This window comes from Ceratotherium simum, chromosome 15, assembly GCF_057802395.1.
Source record: "Ceratotherium simum simum isolate JZ-2026a chromosome 15, ASM5780239v1, whole genome shotgun sequence".
In the NCBI taxonomy this organism is placed as follows: domain Eukaryota; kingdom Metazoa; phylum Chordata; class Mammalia; order Perissodactyla; family Rhinocerotidae; genus Ceratotherium; species Ceratotherium simum.
The window spans coordinates 24,853,031-24,872,273 of record NC_141914.1 but is presented as its reverse complement, the minus strand read 5'-3'; the positions used below and the strand labels follow the sequence as shown (position 1 = coordinate 24,872,273).

Here is a 19,243-nt window from a genome sequence, read left to right as displayed (position 1 = left end):
ACAATATCACGGTTAAGTTCAGAGCTGCCACATGGCCCAGGGAAGCACCTCCCTGACCAGTCCCCCTGCCCTTCCTCCTTGTTCAGGGAACCCGCCCCCTGAGGTCATCTGGCTTCACAACGGGAATGAGATCCAGGAGTCGGAGGACTTCCACTTTGAACAGAGAGGCACCCAGCACAGCCTTTGTATCCAGGAGGTGTTCCCGGAGGACACGGGCACTTACATCTGCGAGGCCTGGAATAGCGCCGGAGAGGTCCGCACCCAGGCCGTGCTCACAGTGCAAGGTGAGGCTGACCAGCTGCCCAGCTCCGGGGGGAGGTGCTGCCGTGGTCTCTCCAAAAGTGATTTCGAGATGAGGAAACCGCGTGCACCTGCTTTGTTCCCACTGTGGACCCCGTGCTCCCTGGGTCCCATCCCAGCCCCAGAGGCCAGCTCCCCACCCTACATCTCAGGCTCTGGCTGAGTAGGGCCACCCTTCCCTGCCTTCTGAAGTCTCTGTCCTCTCTGTGTTACCGGTGACAAGCTGCATAGAGTGCTAGGAGAGAAATCTTGTAATACGCTTAACGATTTGGTAATGACAGCTTTTGAGGTGAGTTATGGGCCTATTGGTGTCCTTACCTTTAGAGAATCTATATTTAAGAGGAGAGACAAGTTAAGCACACATAAAGCAGGTGACAACTCTTAATCATACCCATCTGATGTAGATCATTAGTGCCCCTGTACCCTCTAGGCTATCTCCCCTTGCTGTGAATATACAAATGCATGTTAATATTATCCTCTGAGAATGTAACCAAGACAGATTTACCATGAGAAGGATGTGCTGTATCTGTATATCCAATAAAAGTGATTTCTGGACAAGCTGTTATTTGGATAATGCGCTGTCTTTGACCTTCACTGCCATGGCGAGTTGAGTGGACGCTGTCTGCTGAAAAGCCTCCCTCTCTAACTCAACCCTTTGCCAACTTCCAGAGCCTCAGGATGGCACCCAGCCCTGGTTCATCAGCAAGCCTCGCTCGGTGACAGCCTCCCTGGGCCAGAGCGTCCTCATCTCCTGTGCCATAGCTGGTGACCCCTTCCCCACCGTGCACTGGCTCCGAGATGGCAAAGCCCTCTCCAAAGATACTGGCCACTTCGAGGTGCTACAGAATGAGGACGTGTTCACCCTGGTTCTAAAGAACGTGCAGCCCTGGCACGCCGGCCAGTATGAGATCCTGCTTAAGTGAGTTTGCATGTCCTGCCAACCTCCTATCACCCCCAGCCCCAAATTCCTGCCTCCTGTCAAAGTCCCCATCTGGGACTGGGAAATCAGAGGAAGCACAAATACCTTGAGGCTTGGGCTTCAAGGTAAAGGAAATGCTGGGCTGGGGCTGCTGACAAGCTTTCGTTTCTCCTACTTCAGTCCAACAGACGTCCATTGAGAGCCTTCCCTTCTGAGCTCAGTTCCCCGGAGTCCTCTGTCTGATTGTATCCTGGCTTTTGTTCCTCCATTATTTGATGTATGGAAAATATGAAGGAGGGAAGAATGGATTAGAATTGGAAAAGCAAGAGGATAGAGGGAATGCATTAGTTATCTATTGCTGTGTAACAAATTACCCCAAAACTTAGCAACAGTTATCATCTCACAGTTTCTATAGGTTGGGAATTTAAGCAGCTTAGCCGGGTGAATTTTGGTTCTGGGTATTACATAAGGTTGCATTGAAGATGTCAGCAGGGGCTGCAGTCTCTGAAGGTTTGACTGAGGCTGGAGGATCCCTTTCTAAGATGGCTCACTCGCAGGGCTGTTGGCAGGAGGCCTCAGCTCCTTGCCATGTGGACCTCTGCACAGAGCTGCTTGAGTGTCTTTAAGACATGGCAGCCGGTTTCCCTAGAGCTAGTGATCCAAGAGAGAGAACAAGTTGGAACCTGCAGTGTCTTTTACCACCTGCCCTTGGAAGTCAGGCACCATTACTTCTGCCATATTCTATTTGTTAGAGTGAGTGACTAAGTACAGCCCATACTCAAGGGGAGGAGAATTAAGTTCCACTTCTTGGAGAGAGGAGCATCAAAGAATTTGTAGACATTTAAAAACCACTCAGGGAAGTTAACTATCCCCATTCCTTTTTTCCTCCCTTTCAAGGTCTTGCTAGATTTCACAGGAAGCTAAGCTCCACGAAGGCACACTGCTGTGCCTAGAACAGTGTCTGGCCCATAGTCACCATGTGGTAACTATTTGTTAAATGAATGTGATCCAGAAATGTTCTTCTACCTTTAAAATGCTCTAACTCTTAAAATTCCATGCCAACCCTGGGTTGATGGAGACAGAATGCTAGACCCTAAGGTTGGCATTGAAGAAGAAGACTTGTCTGCACCTTGACCCTGCAAATAGGAGGTTGTGCCACATCCCAAAGATGGTTGGACCTGCCCTGGCTCGGGTGCCTGGCCACTTTGTAAGGAGCTTGCTCTCTTGGATAAATCATTTCCCCATACTGAGCCCATCATGTTCAAGCCTCTGAGCTACAGACAGGCTCTGTAGCTACCTGCTAAGGCTACTGCCATGATGGAGCATTGTCCCTTCAGTAATCGCAAAATCAATATATGTCCACCCACTTGGGTGTTTTCTGGCATGTGCTTTATACTTGCATCAGGTAGCTTTTGCTGCATAACAAACCACCCCCAGTACTTAGTGGCTTTAAAAAAATAGCCATTATTTTTTCCTAGGCATCTGTGGATCTGCTAGAAAGTTCTGCTGAGCTGGACAAGGCTCAACGAATCTCAGCTGAGCTAATGACACATCTGTGGTCAGCCAATGATATGATTGGGGGCTGGCTGGTCATCCTGATGGCTACCATCAGCAGTGTGTGCAGAATGCACCAACGGCCTTGTGCCGAACCAGTTATTATCAGGAAGGCAAATCTGCCTCCAATATAGAGAGAAGATATACTCTTCCTCCCCTGGGCCAGTACAAGCAGTGGAAACTGATTATAGGTGAGAACAGAGCTTGTCTGCATGGAGGGACTGGTGCTTGAGACACCACTCACGTTAGTGAAGCTGCACATGCTAGAAGAGATGAGCTTGCTGTGGGATTTTGAGGAAAACAGGCTGAGGCTTGGCAAATGAGTAGAGGCTTGGCTGTCAAGGGCATGTTGTAGGATAGGCTGAGCAAGAAAGGGTCGGGAAGAGCAGAGCAAGAGCTATGGGAAGCCCGCCAGGCCAGAGTGGAGGCTTGCACTGGAAGGTCGGCAGGCAGGCTGTCTGGGCCCAGCTGGGGACAGTCATAAAACTTAGACTGTCCCAGCTGGAAGGGACTTCAGAAGTGATCTAGCCACCTCTTTATTTAATAATGGGGGAAACTGAGGTCTCGGGGTCACGGGCTTGCTCATGGCCCCTCAAAGGCCAGTAGCAGAGCCCAGATGGGAGCCCTCGTCTCTGTCTTTAAATCAGATGCCTTCCATTCCGTGTTCCTCCCCAGTGCGCTGGGACCTTGGGGAACCTGGGAAGTCGCACTGGAGTCCCCACCCCCGCAGCCCTTGCCCCTCCTCCCTCTCCAAAGTCCAGCCTCTTCATTCCTTGGGGAGCCTGGTGCCCTGGCCTTGGCTTTGTCCCCAGCTGAGAAGGAACAAGTCAGTGGAAAGTTCTCCTGAGGAGTGTGTGCCAGGCCTGCCAGGAGCCTCGCTTCCCCTGACAGAAATCTGTCACCCGGACAGAAATCAGACCCGGACCCAAGACAGAATGCCTTTCAAGGAGGAAGACTGGACAGTTGGGAGGAAGCAGGGTGGGTGGGCAGGGGAGGGGCGGGTTCTATCTGTCCCTGCTGAAGTTGTGGGGTGGGTATGGGGGGTGGGGGGGTGGTTCTACCTCCTCTTCCCTTCTTAGCTCTTGTCTCCTAAACTAAAAGGGGAAATGTCAGAAAGTCAGCTCCAAATTCCAGTTGAAATATTTAAAAGATTGATACTTGCCAGGAAATTAGTTCTTTAAACTCATATTGCATATAGAATCCATTCCTGAGGTGGATGATCCAGAGTGGGATAGAGGACAAGGCTTTGTAACCAAAGAGTGGGCTTCTTATTCAGGGCTTGGGAGGGGAGGGCAAAAAAGATTCTTAGTTTGTAGCTTACGGGGTGATAGTCCTGTATCCTCTGTGGCAGCACCTGGGCTGGGCGTGGGGGTGGGGGCCTCATCCTCCGGCCCAGGCCTGACTTTGTAACTAGTATGTGCAGGCACCAAAGATGGCCCCAAGAGGCTGTTCCAGCTGCTTATATCATCTGATGTGTGGGTCCCAGGCAACAAGCCTCTCTGACGTTGTAGGCTCGGAATAAACCCATGATTTGCCTTAAAGGCCCAGCAGAGATTTAAGTTTATGGCTGTAGAAATAGTGATGCCCAGATCATCCCAAATGATGATCCATTTAGTGGGCCAGCCATGGTATCCCAAGTTCTCCACCTTCTGTCTGCTCCATCAGACTTGCCCGGGGGCCTCTGGGTGAGGCCTGGAAGTGGGTTGACCCAGAGGCCACCTGTGTTTCCCTCCTTGAGGGCAGGTAACAGAAAACAGCAGAAGCCCTTACCTGCTTGCCCCGCGGGGAGATAGAGCTCCCTCCAGCTTAGGGGACGGCACGCCCCTCCGTTTAAAGTCTCTGAGGGTTTGGCTGGGGGAAAGCAGGGCCATCTGGTCAGTGTCTGCTCCTGACTTTTGCATCTGGGCTGTGTTCTACTTGTGACAGGAGGAAACTCAGCTGAGGAGATGTGGAAAAGGGCTACCGGGAAAACAAGGCCCTTGGGCACCGTGTCCTCTTGCTCCAGCCAGCCCCGGGCAATACACCCTGGCCTTGAAAGAAAAGGGGGACAAGAATGGCCTAATACTGACCAGTAGCATGGCAGAAGTGGGGTGCCAGGGGGCTAGGTCACCCCCAAATGACCTCTCTTGGTTATTCTATGAGTTGACCCAAGCCCCATCAGCCTTCTGAGTGTTGAGTGCTCCAGGTACTCTGAGAGCCTCTCAGCCTTCCCAGGGCCTGGCACTAAGGAGGCGGCTAATTGCTGTTTGATGAGCAAAGGAGCACCCTGGGCCCTCAAAGTCTCCAGACATGAGGCTGCCTGAACCTTGAATCTGCGCCCCCTGAGAGCCTGAGCATTGAGGAAGGTGGCCAGGAGGGGCCCCAACAGATGAGAGGAGGGTTGGAGGGCAGCAAGATCAACCTCTCCTTGCTCCAAATGGGTCTCAGTGCCCAGGAGTGAGCAGCAACCCCCAGGGCCCCGAGAATCATCTGCCATGCCGCGGGCTGCCAGTGTCTGACCTGGAGCTGGCCCTCCATTGGGAGGGAGGCCAGGCAAAGTGAGGTGGAGAACCGCATGCATTGGCAATGCTTCATGAACACATGACCAGCTGTCTGTCCACTTGGGGACAACTCGTGCATGTGCATATGTTCCCAAACACGGACCTGCAGCTACAGGTGCCCGCCAAGTAGACCCCATTGTGTGTATCCATGAGTGTGCTTGACATACATATACACATGTAGACACGTGCACACACACACGCACACACATATCCCAGAATAGATTTGTACTCATGAGCACTGTAGGGCGGGGTGGGAATGTTACAGGTCTTGGATTCAGGTAGACCCAGGTCCCAACTCCTTTCCCTGCTAGTTAGTTCTGAGTTTAGGCAAATTAACCTTTAAAAGCCTCATTTTTCTTACCTATAAAAATGGTGCTGACCCCCACCTCACAGAGCTGTCGTAAGATTAAGTGAGATGGATTGTACAAGGAACCTGACGCAGAGCTCAGCACACCTGCGGTAGGATCTGAAGCACACGTCGGCCCCTGGAGTGCTAGTGAGGGGCCATGTTCAGGGGAATGAGTGGGAGACCCCGAGAGTCCCTGCACTGCCTCACAGAAACTCCTGAGCTCATTTCCTTACCTTTAACATGGGCGTGATAGTGCTCTCTACCTCACTGGGGTGTTGTGGGGACAGGAAAGATAATGGATGTGGAAGATAATGGATGTGGATGCCTCTGGCTCTCAGACCTGCCCCACCCCTTCCCCCTGTTCTGAGCAGAACCTTCTTGGCTGGTCAGAGCTCAGAAACGCCAGCAGATGGCAGCCTTGTGGGGCCGGAGGGCTGATCTGCTGTAAGCGCCTCAGTACTTGAGCGTGGTGCAGCCCCTCTCCTGAGCAGAGGGGCCTCGGCTGGTCGCGCACCACGGGGAGAGTGAACAGTTTAATAGTGAGTTGAAGCATCCCAAGACCCCCCCACCTGAAGAGAAACGGCCACCCATGGAGGGAGACACCTGTTAGGGATTTAATGCAGAAAGTTCTAATCTAAGGGCATTGGCCTGTGGGTAGGGATTGGAGGATGTTCTCATTTCAAGAGCAGGGGAAGGGTAAGTGGCAGTTGTGGGGACATTGTGAGGAGAGGCAAGTAACCACCTCAGCGTAAGGGAGCATGATGGAGTCAGACTCAAGGTCACTGGGCAGGCTGACGAGGGCCGCACAGTCTAGATGGAGCAACTCCATCACAGCCCCCCGCAGGTTTCGTCTTCACTCTTCTTTGAGTGAGTGAGTGAGTGATTGTATTATTTTTGCAATATACTTTAGAAAAGTATTCCTACTTCTGGATGCCTATCTTAGCCATTGTTCAGAAGATTCTTCTTTTTTTCCTTTTTAAACAAGAGCTGGGAAAAGAAAGGGTGGCCAAAGGGGAGGAGGGCCCAGCCCTAGATCTAGGTCTGGTGTGGGCGTGTTGGGGTCACAGCTAAGCTTGTGGCCAAGCTCCTGCTTGCCCTGCCCTCCTTACACCCTAGGCTGAGCAGACCCTTGATCTGTACTGATCCCTTGAATTCTCCAGGAACCGGGTTGGCGAATGCACTTGCCAGGTGTCACTCATGCTCCAGAGCAGCCCTGCCAGAGCCCCACCGCGGTGAGTGCCCCCCAGAGTTGCGGGCCAGGCCCAATGCCACCACCCACCTTCGTCCTGGCCCCTGCAGGCCCAGCCAGCAGCCCTAGATTGTTTGTATCCGCCAACCGAGGCTGCCTGAGCCAAGAGGGAGAGATTGGAAGGGGAATGAGGGAGGGAGAGCAGGGGAGGAGAGGGGGGAATTTTTTTTTTGCACACACCCTTATAAGGCTACTGAAGTCATTACCAATGTAATAACCCAACTAAGCAAGCAAGCGCCTCTCTCCAATGTTCCCTTCTATAAACACAGCCCGGCCAGCCCCCACAGCCCCTTCCCCTCCCCTCCACCCTCCCTCCCTCAGGGATTTGCTCTCCCCTGCCGGCTCTTTCTTACCCAGCCCCTCTTCCTCCTGCTACTTTCCTTTTTCCCTTCACTGGTTGCAGGGGGAGGGAGCCTGCCAGCTGTGAGGGCCTCTGCGGCCGAGGAGCTGGTGCTGATGGTGGTGGCAGAGACTGCTATGGGATCCTGAGGCCCGGCTGGCCAGCAAGAGGGCAGAGTTGGCCCGAGGAGGAAGACGGTGAGGACGTGCGGGGGGTGCTGAAGAGGCGCGTGGAAACACGGCAGCACACCGAGGAGGCGATCCGCCAGCAGGAGGTGGAGCAGCTGGACTTCCGTGACCTCCTGGGGAAGAAGGTGAGTACCAAGACCTTGTCGGAAGAAGACCTGAAGGAGATCCCAGCTGAGCAGATGGATTTCCGCGCCAACCTGCAGCGGCAAGTGAAGCCAAAGACTGTGTCGGAGGAAGAGAGGAAGGTACATAGCCCCCAGCAGGTTGACTTCCGTTCTGTCCTGGCCAAGAAGGGGACTCCCAAGACCCCAATGCCTGAGAAGGTACCCCCACCAAAACCTGCCACCCCAGATTTTCGCTCAGTGCTGGGCAGCAAGAAAAAATTACCAGCAGAGAATAGTAGCAACAATGCTGAGGCCTTGAATGCCAAGGCAGCAGAAAGTCCCAAGCCCGTGGGCAATGCCCAGCCTTCAGGGTCCCTGAAACCCATGGGCAACGCCAAGCCTGCTGAGACCCCAAAACCCATGGGCAATGCCAAGCCAGCCGAGACGCTGAAACCCATGGGCAATGCCAAGCCTGCTGAGACCCTGAAACCCGTGGGCAATGCCAACCCAGCCGAGACCCTGAAACCCATGGGCAATGCGAAGCCAGCTGAGACCCTGAAACCCGTGGGCATTGCCAAGCTAGCCGAGACCCCAAAACCTATGGGCATCGCCAAGCCTGCCGAGACCCTGAAACCCTTAAGCAATGTTAAGCCTGCCGAGACCCTGAAACCCTTGAGCAACATTAAGCCTGCTGAGACCCTGAAACCTGTGGGTAACTCCAAGCCTGCTGAGACCCCGAAACCCGTGGGCAATGCCAAGCCAGCTGAGACCCCAAAACCCTTGGGCAACGTTAAGCCTGCTGAGACCCTGAAACCTGTGGGCAATGCCAAGCCAGCTGAGACTCCGAAACCTGTGGGCAACGCCAAGCCAGCTGAGACCCCGAAACCTGTGGGCAACACCAAGCCAGCGGAGACCCTGAAACCCGTGGGCAACACCAAGCTAGCCGAGACCCCAAAACCCATGGTCATCACCAAGCCGGCTGAGACCCTGAAACCATCTGGGAAAGAAGAACTCAAGGAGGTTAAAAATGACGTGAACTGCAAGAGGGAGCATGCAGGGGTCACAGATAATGAAAAAAGGGCAGAGAGCCGAGGGACAGTGCCAACCTTCAAGGAGAAGCTACAAGACGTCCATGTGGTTGAGGGCGAGAAGCTGCTACTCCAGTGCCAGGTGTCCTCTGAACCCCCGGCCACCATCACCTGGACGCTGAATGGAAAGACACTCAAGACCACCAAGTTCATCATCCTCTCCCAAGAAGGTAACAAGGGCGGGGGCCGGGGAAGATGGGGGCTCTCTACCAGGGCCACTGTCAGCTCAGGGAGCCTTGGGCTTATTCATCACCACTCGTAGCCCAGAGCCTGGGTTGGAATGCCCGGCCTCTGTGCCCCCCTCACTCACAGGACAGGTGCCCCTGGACACACGCTCCATTACTGGGGGATGACCGGTGGAAGTCTGGTCCTGTGGCACATGCCCAGGTCTCGGCATCTGTCTGGCAGAGCCCCCTCCCCCACCCCCAGGCAGCTCCTCGGAGCAGACCTGGGCCTGAGCTGATGCCCCACAGCTCTGGCATGGAGAGGGCTCTGTTCACAGGCTTGGAAGTGGGGGTACAGGAGGCTGGAGCTGGCCAGCGGCTCTGGGCTGAGAGCTGCTTTGCAGCTCTTAGGTTTGGGAAGGGTGTGCAGTGACGAGATGGCACAGGACTAGGATTTGGGGTCAACAACAATTTACGTCTTTATAACATTGTGGGTTTGAAGGGACCGGGGGAGGAAGCCGAAAACCCCCACCAGCCCCTACAGCACACACTCTCGGCAGACAGAGCCGCTCGCTTCCTAATTTGGATGAGACTTTTGTTTGCTGGTATTTCACATTCTTGGGTGGTGGGGAGAAGGGGGGGGGGGGCTAAATCCTGCCATCTGGGGCCTTTCAGGGTCTGGAGTTCTCAGATGGGCCAGTTTATATCTAGAGAAGAGAAGGGAGTGAGAGAGGTTTTTCCCCTGGAGCCTCAAATTGGTTTGAAATGTTTTTGTAAATCCCAAACCTGGATGGGAGCTCTGAGGCCGGCAGACTTCCCACACCCCGCTCTGGTGGCCGGCACTAGAATAGAGTCCAGCCTGAGCTTGAGGGTGATGTTGGTGCCTCTGGACAGGACAGGGTGCAGTGCTCCCCGCGAAGTGGCATTTTACCCTTGAGGGGTAGAGAGCTGGCCTCAACAGAGGCCTGAGTGGACAGGTCCTGTCAGATCCAGATCAGCTGAGATGTCAGGAACACTCCCCTCTCTGTGCTGCTCTCCCTCTGTCCTCTGACTGCAGCCCTCTGCACTCCCTTCCTCACCACTTGTCTGGCATCCTTCCTCCCTCTTAAAATCCCTAAGGAAGCATTTGAAGATAGCAGTATCCCTCTCAGCTCACAGAGAAGTGTCTGTCTTCACTCTGCATCTCAGACAGCAAACCTGGAACAACTGAGCGTTTTGAATCTAAATGCTGAAGGAGTGAAGGGGAAGTTGGCCAGGAGAGAGAAAAATGTTATGTTTTCTGCTAATGTGTTGACATGATAACTTTTTCATGTGGGTATCCCCAGATTGGTAGGGTCCTGCCCACGTCATCTCTTCCATCCCCCTGCCTCTGCTAGTTCAGCCTGCCTGTGGGCCACACACAGGTGGGCATGGGGGATGACCACAGTGGGGTTGGATGTCCTGGGGAGTAGATGCCATAGCCTTCCTTGTCACCCCCGTGGGCCCCTCCCAGTTGGAAAGCCTTTGATGAAAGTGATCTGAAACCTTGACCAAGAGCCTTGACCCAAGTTACCCCATGGTGATCTCCCAGGGAAGGATGGAGGAGGGGCAGCCACCATCCTTAGGACTTGTGCAGTCACACAAACCTGCACAGTGTGAGGTCCATGACTGCACCAGCCTCAGGGAATCTGGTGTTCAGATAGCTGAGGGCAGTGTCCAACTTCATGAAGGTGCTCTGGGACCTGCTTGGAACCTGCAGAGCCACCAACAGCTGCTTATAGACAATCCTCTCAACTAAGCAATGTAGGCAGACCTCAGCACTGGTCTCAATGACACACCTCAGCCGTTAAACACTGGCTGGTCCTGCCCGGAGGGCATTCAGTCTATTGTATCTGCTGGTCATTGAGTGTTAAATGGCATAGAGACCTGACTATTCCAGCATCACATCCCACAAGAAACCATCTCAAATGGACAGTTTAGGTCCAAAGCAGAGAAAGGAGAAATGACTAAAAAGAAAGCCAACACAAGGAGAGGACAGAGACACCACTGGAAGGGGGCTGAGAGGGGATTGTGGAGACAGCTCTAAATCAAACTTTTAAAAATATTCCAAATATTTCTAATTCTCCTTTGAAAAGTAAGAACAGCTCATATCTACTGAACACTGTGTGCCAGACACTGTCCTAGGCGTCTTACACTTCTCACTCATTTAATCCTCACAATTACTATACTGCCCGTCTAACAGAGAAGTTAAGTACTTTGCTCAAGGTTGCACAGCCAGTTAGTAACAGAGCTGGGATTCGAATGCAGGCAGTTGAGTTCTGGTGCCTAGACTACTATGCTGTGTTGCCTCTTAGTTAATTCTCCTTAGTAGGTCAGCATGCTGTGTGCGGTATGTTAGCATACAGGCGCAGCTGAGAAGAACACCAAGAACATTGTCTATCAACGGACAAGCTAATGGCTCTTTACTCCTTAACACTCTTGACAGTTGTCAAGAGACTGGAAGACCCGTGGTGTCCTCTGGGCTAGCCAAGTTTCTGGTATTTTCACTGAAGTGGAGGAAGCAGAGCTTGAAATGAGTCGTCCACCTTGCCACAGTGGGGAGAGTGCCTTGTCTCAAAATACCAGCCCTGCTTTCTGTCCACCATCTCTTCTCTAGAGCCTCACTCTACTAGTCTTCAAGAGCCTGGGTTGAACAGGACCCCAGGAGAAAGCCTATCTTAAAGGCTTATCAGTGAGCACTTCAGCAGGCCCCCTGCGGGGAGTAGGGCACTCTGAAATGTGTAAGTGGATCTGCTCTCAATAGACCTGGAAAGAGAGGACACACACTCACAGTGATAAAACTATACCAGCCAAGTGCCGGTGATGAGCTGCTGAGAACAGGAGGAGAGGGAGCTGAGTGCCAGGGCCACAGGGAAAGGCTGGTGGTGAAAGACCTGGGCCTTGATCTGAACCTTGAAGACAGGCCAGCACCCCCAGCAGGGAGGAGGGAAGGTGTGGGCTTCCCAGGCGGGGACACAGCAGCAGCAAAGGCAGGCCTGCTCACAGCATGGTCTGCGCTGGAGAGGAAGACATGGCCCCGTTCCATCCTATGTCATGCTAAGGAACTCAATTCTAATGGCAATAGGGAGCCATGTACACAAAGCTGGGGTGTAGGAGGTTTGATTGACTCCACGCCCAAAGATAAGTAAGGAGCCTACTGAAGAGGTCAGAGAGAAAGGTGGTGAGGCCTGGACTGACAAGGTAGCCATGGGCACAGACCGGAAATAACCAGTTCAAGAAGCAAGGACAGAATTACCAGAACCTGTTGCCTGGCTTGGAAAGGTGGAGGTGGGGGATAAAGAAGAGGAAGGGGTGGAAGACCACTGAGTGTTGGTGTCTGGGTGACTGGGGTCATAGTGATGGCATCTGGGGAAATAAGGAGGCTGGTAGTTTGAGGTGGTTGTAGGGGAAGATGGAAGAGGAGGCTAAGCGGGTCTCCCCCTCCTTCACACCCCACTCAGCATCCTCTCCGCCTCACCTCCCTGACTTGACCCCCTTCTTGCTCCACCGCACTGAACCCTGTGCTGTTATCTCATCTGAGATCAAGATTCACTTCCTCCCGGACTCCTTCCCAAACCGTTGTCACCAGCCTTTGGCCATGAGAGACTCTTGTGCTCCCCTCCCCCAAGCGACGTGTATATCTGTACACCTACTGCTAGTGGAAGCTCTGTTTATAGGTTTCAAGGGGGCTTCTCTGAACCCCAGAGCTTGGATAGGGCTCGTAGCCTGCAGGCCCCCTGAAACATGATTATGTCCACCCCCTTTAGCGCTGAGGAGAGCAGAAGAGGTGTGATGGCAGTCCGGTGGGGTTGAACTGTTAATTCTTAGAGGGCTGTGGAGCTGTCCTTCCTGGTCCTGCATCCCCCAGAGCTGCAGGGCGGATGGTGTTCATTCACTTACCATGGCTGGGCCTGCCCTCCAGGCCTCAGGGGGCTGCACCAGGCCCCTTCTGGAGCCACAGCAGAGCTGCACCAGGCCCCTTCTGGAGCCACAGCAGAGCTCCTCAGGCCTTGGCGAAGGAATTGGGAAGCCAATGGCCAGTAGGCCAGGGGGAGCTCTGTGCTGCTCTTGAGAAGTGCTTTCATCTTCTGCCTTGTGTCCTGTCCCCCCACCAGGCTCCTCTCCCTGGCACACATTTCTCCCAATCTAATAATCAGAGTTCATTGTTGCTGTTGTCAACCGATGATTCATTTTTAATTGCCTTTAGTGTGGGATCTTGCAAAGGCTTTTTCAAAACCTGTGTAAGTTCATCCTACAAAACATAAGGGTTTATGTAGCACCTACTCTGTGCAAGGCAGTCTTTTAGCCCCTTTCCCTGTATGCATAATCCACTTGAAGAACTCTGAGTTAGGAATTTTTTTCCTTTTAGAAACTATATTATCTTTTCCAATGGTAGGTTATATTTAATTAAATGTTCATGACTTTCTCTTGCATAGATCCTACCAGATCACCTGCTACAGAAATGCGCCTTGGTCATTCTTGGAATAGCAAATATTTTTTTAACTGTGACTGCATTCCAAGCTCAGGAAAAACATTCATAATAGAGCCGGTCACTGCCCTCCGAGAGCTAATGTGGGAGACAGGCATGTGTTTCAGCAATGGCCTTGGGAGACATGCTCTGATAAAGGTGAACTCAGGGCACAGAAGAGGTCCGTCTACGGCTGGGGGTGCTTAGAGGTGACATGGAAGGCACCATCCCTGAGGAAGTGACCTGGAGCTGAGTCACCCTGTCCAGACATGCCAGGGGGACCAGGTCAGGGAGACACCACTGACTGAGGGCGGCCTCAGGGCTTCAGACCACTCCCTCCACCATGCACATCCCTGTCCTCCCCTCTCCTCACACACTTGGAAAAGGAGCAAGATGAGGGATCTTCAAACTGCATGGCCATGAGGGGCACTCCCAGGGACAGTTCTAGCTGAGCCATTCATTGGATTCCTGGTTCTGTGGTGACTGCTCCCATCCCCCTCATCTTCCTCTCAAAATTCCCCACCAGGCTGAGGCTTCTCAAAAAAAAGCTCTGGGAAACGGTTTTTCTTCTGGAGGTCAGGAATAAGCTGTCCCACAGGAAATACCAGATTCTTCAATCTGGGCTAGTGGAGCCTCCGAGCCTGCCTGGGGGCCCTCCCCCAGCCCACGCACGTGGCCAGGGGTCCAGGCCTTGGGCAGCTTGACAAAGCTGCCTGCTCCGATGCTTTCTCCTAGTGAAGGGACAGGGGCCGTAGTCTAAACACTCCCCTTCTCCTGGTGGTCTCACTGCCATCTGTGCAGTTTATGCCATTTAGGTTTAAGGCTGTAGGCAGCTGAAACTGAAAGACTATCAGATTCCAACAGGATGTCCAGTGGGAGTGGGGTATCTGCTCCCAGAGCCTCAGCCCCAAACTGAGGGAAAATGGCAAGTTGGAGTCCATTTCCTCTAAGTCTTGGGTTTGGGAGCCAGAGGTCATCTTAGCATCCTCCTGCCCTCTCGAATGAATGGAAATTTCTCTCTCTAGAAGATAGTTACCCTCATCCCCTCATTCCCATGCCTCACGGTTCTCACTCTCCTGACAGGCTTCCTAAAAATCCAGCGTAAATCCTTTCTGTTGGAATTTCTGCCAGTCTGCCTCCTAACAGCAGTGGGAAGAGATCCTGACCCACTGCCCTCCCCTGTGGGAGAACGTAGTGAGGCCTTTCCCCAGAGGTAGGGTCTGTAAGAGAGTGGGTTGGGGGAGTGGGGGTGCAGAGGAGCCATCCTGCCTTAGGTGGTCAATGGGACTGAGGCTTCCCTGTTTAAGACATTGCCCAGGTGCCAAGAAGTAAAGGGTACTGTTAGGCCTCTGCTTTCTCTTCCAGCCTTCATGAGGTTCTCTGGGCAGAACTGACATCACCCTTCCTCTCTCTAAATATCCTTGTATTTGTTGGTCAAGTCTGTGTCTGTCTAATGGGGTGAGGGTACTTTTTGAGATCAAAGGCCTTTTGGGAGCAGTGCCTGTTGGCCTCCTTTCTGGCCATGCTGCCCCACACATACACCCCAGGGATGCACACAGCTCTGGCTTATGCTGGGCAGTGGGGTGGGATTGGGCGGTGGGGGAGTCAGTGGCTCCAGGTAGCAGGATGCACGCGGCTCTGGATCTGTCCTCCTCCTTGTGTGATGGCTGCTGCCCTGACAACAGGGGCAGCCTGGGCAGGACGCCATGCTGTTGGCTTGTTTGTGTGTCTAAAGGCAGGAACTAGGCTACTGCTGCCCTCCTGCCTGGCCGAGCAGACCCGGTCCTTAGCGGGCCTCTCCCAGCCCCAAAGTGCTCCTCTCCAAGCCCAGTGCCCCTCGTTGGCCATGATTCTCAGCTTAGATACCTTTCCTGAAAAGCCGGCTCCGGGGTCCAGGCTATAGTCACCTTCTCCTCCTAACAGATCTTCCCGCAGGCCAATGTCCCTGCTGGCCAGGGACTCCTGCCCTCGCCACCCACCTCTTTGTTCAAAACTCCGTTTTCTAAGATGCATTCCCAGAATCATTGCTGTAAGCTGGGTGGAGCCTCCTCACCGGCCATTGTTCCTAACACAGCTCTGTAAACCTGTGTCTGACCGCCACTTATCTCTCTTGGCCAAGTCCCAATGTGCAGGGCCTGTGCACCCCCTCCTTCCAGTGTATTAGATGCTCTCCAAAAGCAGAGACTATTTCTCTCTCTTCTTCCATAACTTTCCATTATGTCCCCGTAAGAGAACTCTCTGGAAGCGGGGAGAGGGTACCAGGAGGGAGTATATTTAGGGATCAGTTATTTTGGACCTGGGTTATCAGCAAAAAGTGCCTTGGCTTTGATGGGGAGAAGGGGTTGGTTCCCACAGGGCCTCTAACTTCTGGGCTCCCAGAGGCGCCCATGTGAGTAACACTTGCCTGCCATGCTCCAGGTGCCAGGGCAGGTGTGGGCTCACACCTGGTCCACTCAACAGCTCTTCCTCGGTGGCCCGCCCAGTGTTGCAAGCAGTTAAGTGCACACGCTCCGCCTCCACGGCCCAGGGTTTGCGGGTTCGGATCCCAGGCACACACCAACGCACTGCTTGTCACACCGTGCTGTAGTGGCGTCCCATACAAAGTAGAGGAAGATGGGCACGGATGTTAGCCCAGGGCCAGTTTTCCTTGGCAAAAAAAGAGGAGGATCAGCATCAGATGTTAGCTCAGGGCTGATCTTCCTCACAAAAAATAATAAAATAAAATAAATTTTTAAAAAAATTAAAAAAAAAAAAACAGCTCTTCCTCTTTCTCACCCAGGCTCACTGTGCTCCCTCTCCATCGAGAAGGCGCTGCCCGAAGACAGAGGCTTATACAAGTGTGTAGCCAAGAATGGCGCCGGCCAGGCTGAGTGCTCCTGCCAAGTCACCGTGGACGGTAGGTCATGCCCACCCATCGCCACCACACACACGGTCCCACTTCTCAGCCCTTCCTCTGCCCACTATACCTGAACAGAAGTGCACCCAGGCCTGCCATCCCTACCCAAGACATTCGTTTTGTACATGTCAAGCCACCTTTTGCAAAAAACAAGACTGGAAGGAAAGTGGGAACTCTACTTGATGGCCCTATGTGGCCTCGCGGCCCTGCCCCCAGCTGGGAGGAGGGGCTGCTCGCTTGTTGTCCCTCCCCAGTCCTGACCCGCACATACAGAACCTTGCTGTGCAGGGAAGCGGAGTGCAGGACAGGAGGAGAAAAGGCACACCCACAGGAAAATGACTACAGAGTATTTTACAAGCCTCAGCCAACAAGTGTCACTGCTGGCGGGACAGACTCGTGAGGAGAAGTGAGCAGAGTGGGGTCCATGTGGGGAGACTTCCTCGAGGAGGTGAGTTGGGACTGAGTCTTCGGGTAGAGGGGACAGGCCCGCCTCTGCAAGAAGAAAAAAGTACTCATTATACAGCAGAGGGAGAGGAAGAGAAGTGGGAACACAGAGGCCTGCCAGATCTGAGTAGAGTTTCCGTGTAAGGAAGGGGAAGACCACGCTGTGAGGAATTGGGATTTGTCCTGCAGAAGCACAGGGAGTGTATTTGTGACCCTTCTTTCCTCTCTGTGCAGTTTAGACTTAGAGACTCGGAAGTAGAACAAACCTTGTGATGGTTTAGGCTACCACCCTGATTTTACAGCATAGAAAACTGAGGCCATTCGGAGAGGGAAAGCTTCCTGCTTGAGGTTCCCTGGTCCATTTAGGGCCAAGCTAGGGCCAGAATCCCGTCTTGGGACTCACAATCCAGTGCCCTTTCTTATTATTTCATTACTTGCCTGGAACTATCTGAAAAGGTATTTTGCGGAAAACAGTTTCTTGCCCTTGAAATGCCTGCTTAGTAACTATTAGTGACACATTAAAAACTAGTGTCCAAATAAGGCATCTCGAAGACCAGCTTTGTTGTTCTTCTAACTCCTGAACGTGGTCACTTGGGTTCTGAAATCCTACCTGTTTTCACTGCCTTTCCATGAGATGTAGAATCTTTGTCCCCACTCTGGATTTTATAATCTGATTTCCTGATCGTAAAAGCTGAGATCTGTGATACACAATGAATGGGAGAAAAGAGAAGAGAGTCTTATAAAGGAAAGTCTTTTTAAAAAAACATACACAAAGGCAACACGAATTGTCAGTAGCCAACAGTAAAGCTGAAATTGTAGACTATTGTGTGTATTTCCCTGGGGTTCTGTGAATGTATTTGTCACAGAGGCTCTCAGTCTAAAGGAGCAGACGTGTTGGGTCAAAGTGTGTGGTCTGTTCAGAGGGGGGCTTGAAATGCATGTTCTGAGGCTCTGTCTGGGTAGGGGTGCTGCTGCTCCTTACTCCTGTGTGTGACCTGGGCTGTCACCCACTGAGGTCAGAGTCCTGCTTCTTAAAAAATAGCATTTCTGGGAACTTGACCCCAGAAGCCTATTGCTAACAGACCACATTTGGGACCCGTGCTGGTTCCAGCCGATCTATAAGGAAGCCCAGCCTGCTAATGAGGGTATCTGCTTTTGCAATCCTTGGCCTCCTTGAGACCCTATTTACATGGCTAGCTGAAGGCAGGACAGCAATTCATTCTCCCTATCTGCAAAATGTCAGCACCTTTTCGAGAAACAGCAAATGGTTTATTTTTAAAACTAAACTTTGTTTTCAAAATAAAATTTCCTTTTTCCCTACAGAATACATTTGAGTATTTTTTCTGAAGGTTTGGGGAGTTCATTCTGCATCTTATGAGGCTTTTTTGCCCCTAGGTTGTCTCCTTCTAGTAGATTCCCTTGCTCTCTCCACTAATCTTCATGACCATCATTATTTATCTAGTTCCTTAAAAGGGGCCTCTGGCTGCAGATTGGGAGCTGGGTCTTAGGAGAAGAGCTAGAAAACGGATCCGAGGGAGACCAGCTGAGATAACAGGACTGACTCTCAGTTAATTGGGTTTGTTTTGTTTTGTTTTTTCAAAGAGACAAAGGGCACCCCCCCACACCCACTCTTTTCCCTGTTGCTATACTTGGAGTATGTTAGTGTCCTGCATGCGGGTGGCCTTCTTGCTACATTTAGCTTTATTTTTCCATCAAGAGCCACTCTAGGTAAATAGTAAAGGACTGCAGTCTCCTTAACTGCTCCCTGCCACCCTGCAGCACCTTCTCCCTCCTGTACTCCGCTCCGCTGAATAGGTTTCATCTCCTCCTTCTGTCCCCTGAGCCTCTCAGGTCTCCCCACCCCCCAAGGCAATAGTACCTAGCTTAGAGATCCTAATGGGTCCATGCAGCCTTTGAAATTATAGCAAAATTTTGTGTGTTTGGAAAGGCAGTGAAAACAGGTAGGATTTTAGAACCCAAGTGATCATGTTCAGGAGTCAGAAAAACAACAAAGCTGGTCTTTGAGATGCCTTCAGATCAGAGCATTTTTCTAAAGAGAGGATCCATAGTTTTTAATAAAATTCTCAAAAGAAGTCATGAATTAAAATACATTGAAGAACTTGCCCTAAAAAGTAACCATGACTGAATTTTCAAGCCCAGTCATCGTGTGGGGTCTTCTGATCTCTCTCCATCTGCAGCTGCCTGCTCGACCTCTGCATAGGACCAGTCCTGCATCCCTCCCGAGGGGCATTGAGGTCCCTCTCCAATGGGGACGGCGTGGGGAGGACCACAACTGATGCAGACGTCAGGCTGGCCTTGCCCCATGACAGTCACTGGCTGTCACTCACACAGCCTGTGCTAAACACTATTAAGACTATATGTCTATGGTCAATATAAGGATATATTTCAAGACCTCATAAAAATTACTTTGGCTCATTGGCTGTTCTGTATTAGCCACACTACTCTTTCTCTCTTATAGTAAAGACAAAGGGAGGTAGTCTTTAGAATACAGCACATCTGGCTATTTGAATCATGCTGTTTGGGTCTTTTCCCTAAGAAAAAGAGTGCTTTTGTACACTTTCTTGATTATGGTCAAACCATAATCCTTCCAAGTATAGCAGA

At 52.2% G+C, this 19,243-nt stretch overlaps 1 protein-coding gene across 1 annotated transcript in view; it reads left to right on the top strand.

The window, feature by feature from the left end:
- MYLK (myosin light chain kinase) overlaps positions 1-19,243 on the top strand; it is a 264,120-nt gene that overhangs the window by 172,820 nt on the left and 72,057 nt on the right. Inside the window, exons 13-17 of the mRNA XM_087439713.1 lie at positions 87-284; positions 970-1,219; positions 6,823-6,894; positions 7,315-8,801; positions 16,061-16,177. Coding sequence (XP_087295839.1) covers positions 87-284; positions 970-1,219; positions 6,823-6,894; positions 7,315-8,801; positions 16,061-16,177 — 2,124 coding nt within the window. The remainder of the gene's footprint in view (positions 1-86; positions 285-969; positions 1,220-6,822; positions 6,895-7,314; positions 8,802-16,060; positions 16,178-19,243) is intronic.